Source organism: Hemicordylus capensis, chromosome 2 (genome assembly GCF_027244095.1).
Source record: "Hemicordylus capensis ecotype Gifberg chromosome 2, rHemCap1.1.pri, whole genome shotgun sequence".
Taxonomy (NCBI): domain Eukaryota; kingdom Metazoa; phylum Chordata; class Lepidosauria; order Squamata; family Cordylidae; genus Hemicordylus; species Hemicordylus capensis.
The window spans coordinates 100450823-100463887 of NC_069658.1; the positions used below are offsets into that span (position 1 = coordinate 100450823).

Sequence of the window (13065 nt, forward strand, 5' to 3'; positions counted from 1 at the left end):
GGAGGGAGGAGCACACATGGGGCAGATGGGGTGGCACAGGCAGCCATGCTGGTTAAGCCGCTCTTTACATCTCTTGCTGCTCCTGCCTGGCTGCCCCTTACCTCCTGAAGGGTCCCCCACCCCCTGTACTTATAAAGGAGAATCCTCACTGGATTCCCCTTTACAAGTATATTCCCTGAACTGGTCTGCAAACTGGTTTGGCTCAGTTCGATGGCTGAACCAGACCCAGTTTGGCCAGACCCAGACTGGGTTGGTTTGAATCTGGTTCAGATTCGAACCAAACTGGTTCTGTACGCACCTCTACTAAGCAGAGCTTGTACTACTTTTCTGCACTGCAATTGCTCTATTCCTGTGATACACAGCGGCCTAGATTTCACAGGTTTATCTGCATGAAGAAGTATTGATGGATGGACCAACCTAATTTTAGGTGTGCATTGAGAGATGGTTGTGGATGAAATGAGCTTTGGGCTCTTACGAATTTTACCTGGAATATACTGGCTCCATAAGGTGTTCTCCATGCATTCAGAAGATTATCTTTTCCAGTGCTTACAAACCATTTGCCTGAAATCAAGGGTGGTTTTTTTAATATATAACAATTAGGAGGTAAAAAGTGATTAATTTATACATCAGCAAAATATATCTATCCTCCCCCATCATCCCTTTTCAAAAGAATCATCTGCCCCAGGATGCTTAGAAGAGAGAAGAGAGAAGAGAGAAGAGAGAGAGAGACAGTTAAATTAAATCATACATGTAAAATTAAACACTATTTGATTCCCCCATTATACCAACATATAGTTAAGTTTCTTACCACAGTGAGCGAATTTCAGGGACAACACACAACTCTCATGTAGATGTAATTGATACTTGTCTGGTTTAGTGACATGCAGCACCTCAACGTTGCTGTTCTCCATTCCTACTGCCAACCATTCTCCGGTTGGGCAATAGCCCAATGAGAAGATCTGGAATTAAAATAGCACACAAGTTGATGGCTAAATGAAGACTTCAGATATTTTTTAAGAGTTCATCTTGGTGATACGATTATTACTGTTCAGAAGACATGAAACACACTTTGGCTTACCACACAGGTTGGTTTTTTTAAGATGCTAATTAAATTATTACAGTAGATCAAGGCAGAGCAGCTCATATAAACAAAACTCAATTAACGCTGTTTAACATCCAGCATTAATCAAGATCTAAGAGTTATGTCTGAGATGGGCTGAAGTAATATATTCATAGAGATTATCTTGAAAGAAGATCTACCGAAAGGACAACTGATTGCTTACAGGAGCCCTTCAGTCTGGCAATTGTGCTATATTAATAAGGCTCTGCTGCTCCTTAGATGAAGGAGATTTGGTGTCAACCCAAGGCTGTGATGCTGGGAGGAAATATATATATATATTTCCCTACCTTATTAAAACCAGTACAGAAGACAAAAGAAAATATTCTTCTGTGGCTGGTTTTCATACTTGCTTTAAAGATACCCTGATCTTTCGATAAAAACTAATAAAGACAACTTTAATGTATCAAGGATTCTAGTAGGAGAGCACCTGTGATGTGAAGTCATGCTGCTGCAGCTGTCTCCCTTCCCTGAGGTCCCAGGATCTCACTGTGTTGTCCAGGCCTCCTGTCCAGAGCTTGGTGCCATCGTTTGAAATGTCAATGCAGCTGGCTCCATCTGTGTGGCCTTGGAATTGCCTGGAAGTGTGTCAAATTAGAACAACAGTAAAGCAAGGCAGAAGCACCATCACTTCAGAAAGAAATCTGCCTTGAGCCAGGAACTTAAACTACTTCAGTGCCACTTTTTAAGAGCTGAATGTGTCCTGAAATCAAGACTTGCAGCAGACGCAAGCATGCCTTTTAGAGTATCAGTTTATATTCACAATCCTGGAAGTAAGCTTCTGGATTGCAGTGAACAGGCATATAGGGTCAAAACATAAGATTAAAGAGAGTTGAAAGGTTATGATGTTAATCTGATAAAGTTCAGTGTCTGAGGTTATGATGTTAATCTGATAAAGTTTAGTGTTTGAAACCCTAATTAATGAAGTGCATACATTGAGAGGCTCTGTGGGGATGTGACAGAGGCCTGTGCTCAGCTCACCTAGTTCTCGTCTATGTGAACTGTTGTGGAACATTGGAAGCTGCCATCTACTGAGTCAAACCATTGGTCCATCGAGCTCAGTACTGTCCACACAGACTGGCAGCAGCTTCTCCTAGGCTGCAGACAGGAGTCTCCCTGAGCCCTACCTTGGAGATTCCAAGGAGGGAACTAGGAATCTTCTGCATGCAAGTGCTCTTCCCAGAGCCGCCCCATCCCCTAAGGGAATTATTTTACAGTGCTCACATGTAGCCCCCCATTCAAATGCAAACCAGGGTCGATCCTGTTTAGCAAAGGGGACAATTCATGCTTGCTACCACAAGACCAGCAATCCTCCTATAGAGCGGATGAAACTTCCCAGAGGATAAAACTTCCCAGCTCTGATGTGTTTCCTGTGACCCTCAACAATGGTCAGTGATGCCCTTCTGGAGTGCAAGCAATGCTGGGAAGCTTCCTCCATGGCCACAACAGCATGTGTGGAGGAGAATTGGGTTGCCATGATGTGGGCCCCATCATGTCCCCACAGATATCCTAATACACACGCTTTGTTAGTTAGAATGTCAGCCAGAGTTCTAAAAGAATGCTCTTAGAGAACCTTCTGTTTCACTAAATTAGCAGACTAATATGCTTGTATTGTGTGCCATGTGCTCACATTTTCAGCATTCTAAATGCTAGTCAGTCCAGTAAACTAATTTTATCTCTTGTCTCTCCCCCCCACTTTTTTTTTTAAATTCCATGAAAGCAACACTCTTACTACAATTTTGACTACTATGATTTTACAGATCAAACTGATTGTCAACAAAAAGAACTGACATTAGCAGCTCAGTACACATGCCTTGATATTGCAACTATCTTCCTTAAAAGCATGAATGTAGAACATTATCCTAGATTTGCCATCTTTTGAAAGAACAGCGATGCAGAACAGTCTGAACAGGATCACTAGCCAACCCTATGTTTTCATGTATGATTACTCTTTCAGACTGCCTAGACAAGTATCAGTTCAGTTTTCCTATCCAGTGAAGTGTACAGCAACACACACAATACCACCCAGTTTAGGGGTGTTTGGATTCTTATCTGAATCTAATTAGACTCATCTCTCAAGAGCAAATTACATTTATACATTAAAAAAAAATGTTCCTTTTCTCATGAAAGGGTCCACAATGTGACAATGAGGGCAGAACAAAAGGAAAAATGGATAAGAACATAGTAAGAACGATGGCTGGCAGTTGTGGTAGCACTCTTTAGGAGCCACTGGAAAGCAAGTATACATGCCCACACAATCTGGCTGTAAATTATCAACTTCATCATCTACATCTATCATCAGTCACTAATGCATACAAACAGTTCTTCTCAGTTCCCTGTAAAGTCTACAGCAAGCAAGCAAGCAAGCAAGCAAGCAAGCAAGCAAGCAAGCAAGCAAGCAAGCAGGTTGAGAGATACTGGGGATCTTTCCAGCCATGGCCCCCTTTCTTGCACTAACCACAAATCGAGTTCTTCATCTTCAAAACACACACACCCCACACACCCTTGGCCCAGTATGAAGTTGGGGCATCTGCAGTAGTTCCTGCTTTGCAAATTGCAACTGCTTTGGAACTGCTCCCTTGACAGCATGGGAAAGGAAGATTCCAGTCTTGTAACAGGCTTCTGGACTTCCTTGACCCAAAGATGCAACTGTATAAACGATAACTCATGGAAGAAAGATTCTGAAAATGTGCAAACAAATAGGCTTGAGATTTTTTGGTTTTTTTATAGCAAGCCCTTCAGGCTTAGAGCTGCATCATTTGATATGGCTCCAGTGATCTGATGCTACCAGGACAAAGACAGACTGGATAACAAATCTGCTCATAACCTGACAATCCAGCCTCCTTGACCTACCTGACAAGAGTCTGGTTGTGCAGATCCCACACTGCAATGTTCCCGTCACTGCAGCAGGAGAAGCAGACCTTGGAATCGGGGCTGATTGCTAGAGCATAGCAGGCAGGAGCGGAGGATGTCAGCTCTGCTTTGATACGTGGAGTTGGAGCTGCCAAGTCCCAAATGGATAATGTGCTGGCTTCCCCACCGACGATCAGGGTGCGGCCGTCTGGGAGCAATCTGCAGGAGCGGATGTAGTTATCTCTGTTCTGGGAGACAGAAGCCATCAAGAGATTACTCATGAGGAAAGGAAAACAGCATTAATACGAGAGCACAAATCCATAAAAGTATTGTATTCCCTCTTGGTTTTAATGAGCCATTTATACTTATGACAATGATAAAGTGGATTAATGCCAGAAAATTACACGACATTAGGGAAGTACTTAAACTTGATCTACAAAATTCAGTAGTGAGAGATATTTAATCTTAATTAGCATCAAAATGCACAGCCCCGCACTCAACCCCAAACAGTTCAGAGATCATGTATTTGAATGCTTATGTGGATGGCTACAGCAAATAAATAAATAAATAAATAAATAAATAAATAAATAAATAAATAAATAAATAAATAAATAAAGAAAGAAAGAAAGAAAGAAAGAAAGAAAGAAACTTTTTTGTCTCTTTTTTACCCCTTGAAGGAGACTAGTACAATTCTCAGTAGACAATCCTTTTGCAAAATCTGCTGGCATTGCCAAGGAGTAAGGAAAATCTGTACACTCAGTGAGAGAGAGCTGGCAAGTATCTTCATTTTACAGTGTTTCGTTACCTACTGATGGAGTGCTGTAGCATTTTGATTTAGCAGCACAACAACTCATCATTAATGAGGAAATGACAAAGGGAAAGCTAATAGCAATGGCAGTTCTGGTTAGCATGCCCAAGCAAATAGCATGCTCCAATATAATACCTTCAGGGAGATTTTTACTTTGTCACACACTAAGAGAAAAGGACAACACTAGATACACATGTTTGTTGCTAGAAGGTGACAGAACAATAAATTTCTAACAGCACAGGATAGCAGCGGCTAAGGGACCAGGTAGTGCGGACCAAAAAGGACCAGGTTCAAATATTACCTCTGCCATGAACTGACTATCAGTTTTAGAGAAGCAGCTAACACTTTGCCTAAGAATCCTTATTTCCAATATGGTTATACTACTGACCCACCTTACACACTCATCATGAGGATGACTGATAGCCAACCAAGGCACTACTTCAACCTCATAATTTCTGATCTCTTTATGCAAAGTTTTTGACTTTGTAAGATATAATACATGCAAGAGGCATATTGATGTACTTCATGGATTCCATGTTCAGGCTTATTGATCCACATCATGGATTCCATGTTCAGCTGGCATGTTCAGTTCTCTCATAGCATTCAGATTATCATTATGATCACATGGGGCACTAACTTGGGCAGATTTCATTAGTCTGCCGGAGCAGTTTCTGCAGCTGCTAGAATTGCTGGTCTTGTGGAGACTATATAGACATTGAGTCTGTATGGTGTCTTTTGCCCATCTGAGCAGTATGTGCAATGATGCCATTTTGGAAAAGGAAAGGAAAGTCTACAAAACGTGTCTCTAAACAACAAGTTATACATCATGGACTATCATAAAAAGAAAGGAGGAAGAAATCCCACAGAATGCCTTCCTCAGCTATACAATGATGTATCTTTAAAAATGGAGATGTGGTGACAAGCCACCTTTATTATCACATTTGCTCATATATCTGTGTCAAGTGTAATGTCTACATTAACTCTGAGAATATATGCCAGTGCTTTGAATACCCCAAAGGCCTATATAAATGTTTCACGTCAGCGTCATCATACATACATACATGACTACACAGAGAATGTGGACTACTGCTGTAGGTCTTTCCTCTCATTTTGTCCTGAAAATAGCCCTACTATTATTCAGATTTTGGGATATTGCAAAGTAATCTCACAACATAGTACTGGCTCCCAGAAACATACTAAATGGTCCCTTCTGGACCAGCTGAGGAAGGTAGGACTGGGTGACACTGTTTTACAGTGGTTCTGCTCCTACCTCTCTGGTAGTTTCCAGATGGTGTCACTTGGAGACTGTTGCTCTGCAAAGCAAGAACTGAAGTATGGAGTTCTACAAAGCTCCATACTATCTCCAATGCTCTTTAACATCAACATGAAACCGCTGGGAGAGACCATCAGGAGGTTTGATGCTGGGTGCTATCAATATGCTGATGACATCCAGATTTACTTCCCCATGTCAACCTCATCAGGAAGTGGCATATCTTCCCTAAATGCCTGCTTGGAGGCAGTAATGGGTTGGATGAAGGATAACAAACTGTGGTTGAATCCAAATAAGACGGAAGTACTGACTGTGGGGGGCTGGGATGCAAGAGATGGTTTAGATCTGCCTGTTCTGGATGGGGTTATACTCCCCCTGAAAGATCAAGTATGTAAGCTTGGGAGTGCTCCTGGACCTGAAGCTCTCCCTGGTTTCTCAGGCTGAGGCAGTGGCCAGAAGTGCTTTTTATCAGCTTCAGCTGATACATCAGCTACGTCCATTTCTAGAGGTGAATGACCTTAAAATGGTGGTACATATGCTGGTAACTTCCAGGCTTGACTACTGTAATGCTCTCTATGTAGGGCTGCCTTTGTACCTACAATTGGTACAGAATGCGGCAGCCAGACTGGTCTCTGAGATAACACGAAGGGACCATATAATACTGGTTTTGAAAGAACTACACTGGTTGCTGATATGTTTCCGAGTGAAATACAAAGTGCCAGTTATTATCTACAAAGCCCGTAATGGCTTAGGTCCAGGCAATTTAAGAGAGTGCCTCCTTTGTCATGAACCCTCCCACCTTTTATGATCTTCTGGTTATGGTTGCCACCGGCTTGTCTGGTGGCGACTCAGGACCAAGCTTTCTCTGTGGCTGCCCCAGGGCTTTGGAATATGCTTCCTGCTGAAATAAGAGCATCTCCTCCTCTGGTTTCAGGAAGACCCTTAAGACTCTCCTGTTCTCACAAGCTTCTAATTATAATTTTAATAATTTGTTTCATATATTTGTTTTATACACTGTGTTTATTGTGTTTTAACTTGTGATTTTTAATATTAAAATTTGTACAGTGCCTAGAGATTTACATATCAGGTGGTATAAAAATATGACTGATTGAATGAATGAATAAATAAATAAATAAATTCAGAGCATTAGTAGAAGGATTGTCAAACCAGTTAAGCCAGGAAATTTAAGTCAACACAGCCTCTTTTAGGTTAATGGAACTCAATCATCACACATTCAAATGGCTCAGATCAATTACAACCTTTGTAATGTACTTGGCTTGCCTTTAAGCCAATAAATAAAGGTAACTATTACAGATTTTTGATTCAGGTAATAATTTAAAGATTTCTAATGACAAATTTCTCTTGACTAAATATCAAGGCTGAACTACTTTTGCCCCCTTGGGAAGAATCTTCTTAAGCACATTTGTTTAAATGGAGATACACAAAAGATATGTCATCAACACCAAAATCTTCATCACAAAAAGACATATCTCCTTGAAACCCAGTTAAAACATGTGATTAATGAATGAAGCCATTAGTAAGATTTAGTAAATGGTTTTAGCTCAACTTTAATACATCGAAACTCAAGAGTAGTGGAGTAATTTAGAGCTGCCATAATCACGAACTGATAACTATGTTCTTCTGAGGTTATCATATCAGTATTACACTGACTGGGCATCCTCTAAAGTGCCTTTCACTATCCTTACTGTCTCTGGTCAAGTCTCTTTACTCACCAGACAATCTAGCTGAGAAACAGGGCTTTTGTTCCCTGGATGGCTGATATCCCAGACCTTGACGCATCCTTTTCCACCAGTGTACACATGCCTTGTAGGGTTACTGATAGTAACTGCACATACCACTTCCCCATGGTTCAGGGTGTTAATCTGCCGAGCATGACGTGGGATTCCTGGCCCAATGAGGGCATCGGGAGGGAAAGGTACAGGTTGCATTTGACCATCAGCACTTACATGAAAGGAGTATGCTCTATGGAAAGACAAGAGTACACATGTTGTAAAAAAAAAAAAAAAAGACATTGTAGATTCAGACTCCAAAAGCCAGTCTGGCAAAACATTTATTAGGACCAGCCAAAATGGCACAGTATTGAGCAGAAAGCTTTTAAGTTCTACCAAACTCTTTATCAGGCTGGATTGCAAAGCAAGAAGAGGTAGAGAGAGATAAACTGGACATAATAGCAGAGCAGAGAGCCTGCAGTTTATAAGAATCCTAAGATGGAGTTCAGGAAGACTTATCCAGAATGTACACATTGGCCAATGTTAATTTAGCAACAACATTGATACTAAAGCACCATTTATGAAATATATTATTATTGAACTAAAGCTCTAGCGTGATGCTGGATTTCCTTGCCCTTCACCTGCTGTTGGGTATAGATACTAAGGAGTTACATTTTTTTCAGCAGCAACTTCCAAAATGGCAGATCAATAAATGCTTAACTGACTTGGCAACAGTTAAGTCTCACCAGGAACAACATGTTATATGACTGCCGGTTATGCCACCTGTGAATAACCTATCAACAACTTCATCTTTAATGCTCTGCTAGGGAGAGCACTTCAGTGTTCAAAATTGTTTTGTTTCAAGATGCAATGTGCTGGAGTGGAGCACGTCTGTCACTGAACACAACTTTATGAAAGACATAGCTGGAGCACATTATATGGAAATATATGGCTAACAGAACAGGGGGCTAGCAGATTCATGGAAGCAGTACCCATGAATCTGGGTACACAGTGACAGATGCGCTCCATGGGGAAAACACACACAGCCTACTCAAAACAGCTCACAATTCTTTCTTGGTGGAAAAATTCTACTGCACTATATAGAGCATACTGCACCATGACTGAACAGTGAATTCTATTAAATACATATTGATTAAAATACATATGATAAATATGTATTTAATAAATATATATTTATAAACATGCATGGTGCAGAGAAAGAAAAATTTCCTTCTTCATTCACAAAACCAGAACCAGCATTCATGAAATTGATTGCCAGTAAACTCCCATGAAACTCTTTGCTAGGAAATTTAGGGCCAACAAAAGGAAGTACTTTTTCACACAGTACAAAACTGATCTATGGAATTCTCTGCCACAGGATGTGGTGATGGCCACCAGCTTGGATGGCTTTAAAAAGGGCCTAGAAAAACTCATGGAGGACAATTTATCAGTGGCTACTAGTCTTGGTAGCTGTAGGCTACCTCCAGGCTCAGAGGCAGGATGCCTCTAAATACCAGTTGCAGGGGAGCAACAGCAGGAGAAGGGGCATTTCTTCCTCTATTGCTTGTGGGCTTCTTAGTTGCTTCTGGTGGGCTATGGGAAACAGGATGCTGTTTCTTAGACCTGATCCAGCAGAACTATTCTTATTTCTCTGTAAACGATTGACACATTTATGGCCTTGAACAGGCAAGAACAAACCTTAAAAAGGTAAATTCAGAGACTTCCACCAAATTTTATGAAACTATGCAGGAAATGGAATGCTGAAATTATGCCAACTGTGAATGACCTATCAACAATTTCATCTTAAATGCTCTGCTAGTTGGTGATCCACGAGGTCCATCTTGCATTGGACCACGTCAGACAACCACATGTTGGAAAAGAACTGAAATGGTTCTTGTACCTTTTAACCGTTATGTAGGAGAGAATATCGGCTGGCCTAGCTCATCTACCCTTGTCCATTCCCAAAATTCAAACTAACTATTGAGATACAAAGTTTTGTCCTTATTGAACACACACACAGTGTCATCCAGGATGGAGCAGCTAAACAAGTGTGCAGAATAAAGAGGAATGAATACTTTTCCTACATGAATTGAAGAGTGATCAAGTATCCACAACAACTCTGCCACTTTATCGGGCAATCTTTTGCTTGCATAAGAGGATTGTAGTGCCACAGATATACAAACAAATAATGCCCTGGATCATTTTTTTATTTTCTCTTCACTGAAGAGGAATGTGAATGAAAACGTCTCCACGTTATTTAAATAATTCTTTCTGCTTGCCTCTCGGTGAGCCAAGCTTATTAGAGCAGGTCACCTTTTCCGGTCAGTTCCATCAAAAATGCATTTGTACATTATGATACGATAATTCTTTTCAGTATTTTCTATCACAGAACATTTCAGTGCTCCTTTCTTTACACAATGCTGTTTATGGAATCCAGTAAAGTCTGCAATTGATTGCAGGGCTTCTTTTGTGCACAAAGGAATTATTTTTAAACTGAGAGGCAGCATACAGAAGACATGCACACCAGAGAGTCCTTTGCAATTTGCATTCCTGTGCCAAGTTGAGCTACTTTAGTCCAGCACGTCCCACTGCAGAAGGATAACCCCTTCCCCATGCCCTCTTTTATCCCCAGTATCTGATACCTTTGGCGCATATTCACCTACAGGAAAAACTGCCAAATAGGCTTTTAAGATTAAAACAAGGATTAACCACCCTCTGCCACACATGGAATTCAGCATCGCAGAGGAAGCAAAGAGAACAATAGCTTAATAATATGATTGAGTCTGTAAGTTTAACACTCACGGTTTGCCTCCTGGAATGCCTGTCAGGTTCGGAGGGATACCCGGGACGCGCATATGATGATGTGGATCAAAACCAACCTGAAGATTCCCCACAAACAGAACAAAAGAGAGTTTATGGCATTAGTGGAAACTGCTAGATTTCTTCTACTTTAAATCAGGGATTCTCAAGCTTCACTCCAGAGCACCTTCTCTGAGTCATAAGAGCAGGCCTGATGAATCAGAGGCCACATAATCCAATCTTCTGCTTCCAAAGTGACCAGCCATTTGCCTTCAGGGAGCTTGAAAGCAGGGCATGGAGGCAGCAGCTTTTCCCTGTGGCATGCTCCCAGCATCTGATATGCAAGGTGTACTGCCTCTGATCATGGACATATAAAGAAAGCAAAAGGCAACAATTTCCTGGTTGTCACACAGAGCTACACTATGTACAACTGCACAAAGAGAAAATATGTCTGGCAGGGGCCACTTTTATGCTTAGTTCAAGGGCAAAGACACATAAGGAAACTGAAAAGTGGGACCCCCCTATCATCAGAACATATTTTTTAAAAGAATCTCATGGGAGAGAGACCTTGGGGAATAAATGCAATTATTCATGCAAGAGAGAGAGAGAGAGAGAGAGAGAGAGAGAGAGAGAGAGAGAGAGAGAGAGAGATGAATGAGTCACAAAGGACTGGTTCAGAAATCACACAGAACCTCAGTTAGATCTGGTCTCCACATGATGTTCCTGACCCTCAGGAACATACGCTCCCCTCTCCCAACCCACGCAAACATCTGCTTCCTATGTAGGTTTCAATAAGCTGAGATTGACTGGTCATGTCCTACACACCCACCAATCTCAGGTGATTTTAACCTACTTGCTTTAAATAACCTGAGATCTGTACCTAAGGTTTGAAGTCAGTTGCATATTCTACAGAAATGGGTAATGTGGGAATAGGATCTACACTACTTAATTGCAAGAGAAGAAGAAGCTCACCAACTATCTGTACCTCTCTCCAGGGGGCCCAGGTCACCATTTTGGGTGCCACTCCCTTGTATGAAATAAAACTCTCCCACTCGCAAAACAAAAATGCACTATGAGGCACTGAACTTACCACTGGAGATCTCCCATAAGCTGCAGCGGCGGCAGCAGCAGCAGCAGCTGCGCTCATTTGAGGAGAAATATTATGCAGCCCAGCATATGCAGCTCCAGGGCTGGTCAGTTCTCCGTTCATTCCAGCATGGGGCACTATCCCAAATGGTGCAGGATAAGGACAAGGTACTGCCATAGGTGTTCTTAGGCCTGAAGCTACCAATAATTTAAAAAAGGGTGGGGGAAGGGCAGAGGAAAATACAGTTTAAAAAAAAAACATTCCACAGACAGAAGTTAACCAATAAGCTTTTGATGAACAGGAAGGCGAAGAAAGTAGTTAAAAAGAGTTGCAATAATATTTCAGTTTTCACAATTCTTTCACAAAGCTGCTTAAAGAAAAGATTCTCCCTACTTCTTGGAAGACAAAGGGCTGGTTTAAAATAGCAAAATGAGGATTTGGTGCATTCATTCCTAGACTATACCACTTCAAACTGCAGCTGGGAAGTATGTTTGAAATTCCCTGCATGCAGAAAACAAGCACAACCATTTGCAGAGAATTTTTCTTTATCTGGAGAAGTATCCAAGTGAGATTTTTCCACCTGCATTCTAGAGTAGAACAATCAAGGAATAACGTCACTGCATGGTATGTCTCTACCAAACTGGAGACAAATTATTATAGGTTACTTAGAGTGTGTTTTATGTTTGCAAACTACTTCACTGTTTTTGTGTTCATCTTCAGTCACAGCATAGTGAGACTGGCCATTCCACTTTCATGAGACAAAGACACTGACTTTCCTAAAGTCCATCTAGCAAACTCAAGGCAGAGTGGGATCTTAATTTGGATCCAGACCCAACACTCTTTCCCTTAAATTTCAGTGGCTGACTGTGCATGGAGTAGCAACATAACCTTAAAAGGCGATGCATCCTCTTCCCCCCGCCCGCACATGGGTCCATTCTTTACTAACCTAAAGGGTCAACCCCTGGTGGCTTTCCAGGTACAGGCCGCAGTCCGGGTGTAGAATTACTGCCTGGAGTAGGAGCATCAGTTCGTGGAGTGGGAGTACTTGACTTAGACACAGGGGTGGTAGATTTCTCATTCTGTTACAGAGAGATACAGTTTACTTTGTTTATCAGATGACAACAACCAGTAGACATGTAGGGGTGTGTTGACTTACACAGATCTGACTTATACAGATTTAATTTTTCTTCATTGGAAACTAAGATTATATTTAGTCCAGCTGTACCTTGTGCAGAAGCCACACTAATACAACTTGAACAAAAACTTTGTCATTTCAATGGGCTCTACAGTGGACCTCCCTATACACAGACCCGACATCTGTGGTTTAATGTATTCATGGTCAGGTAATTAACACCTGACCTTGGAATGCGCACCCCCCCCCCAAAAAAGACAGATAAGGGG

General features: G+C 41.4%; 1 protein-coding gene across 13 annotated transcripts in view; it reads right to left on the minus strand.

Annotated features, from left to right (window-relative positions):
• Positions 1–13065, minus strand: part of TLE4 (TLE family member 4, transcriptional corepressor) — a 178103-nt gene that overhangs the window by 5328 nt on the left and 159710 nt on the right. For all 13 annotated transcript variants that reach the window (XM_053296550.1, XM_053296553.1, XM_053296556.1 and 10 more), the window contains 8 exons: positions 12611–12743; positions 11668–11861; positions 10581–10657; positions 7782–8031; positions 3971–4218; positions 1548–1695; positions 809–959; positions 485–561 (listed from right to left, as the gene is read on the minus strand). In XM_053296550.1, the coding sequence (XP_053152525.1) occupies positions 485–561; positions 809–959; positions 1548–1695; positions 3971–4218; positions 7782–8031; positions 10581–10657; positions 11668–11861; positions 12611–12743 (1278 nt within the window). The remainder of the gene's footprint in view (positions 1–484; positions 562–808; positions 960–1547; positions 1696–3970; positions 4219–7781; positions 8032–10580; positions 10658–11667; positions 11862–12610; positions 12744–13065) is intronic.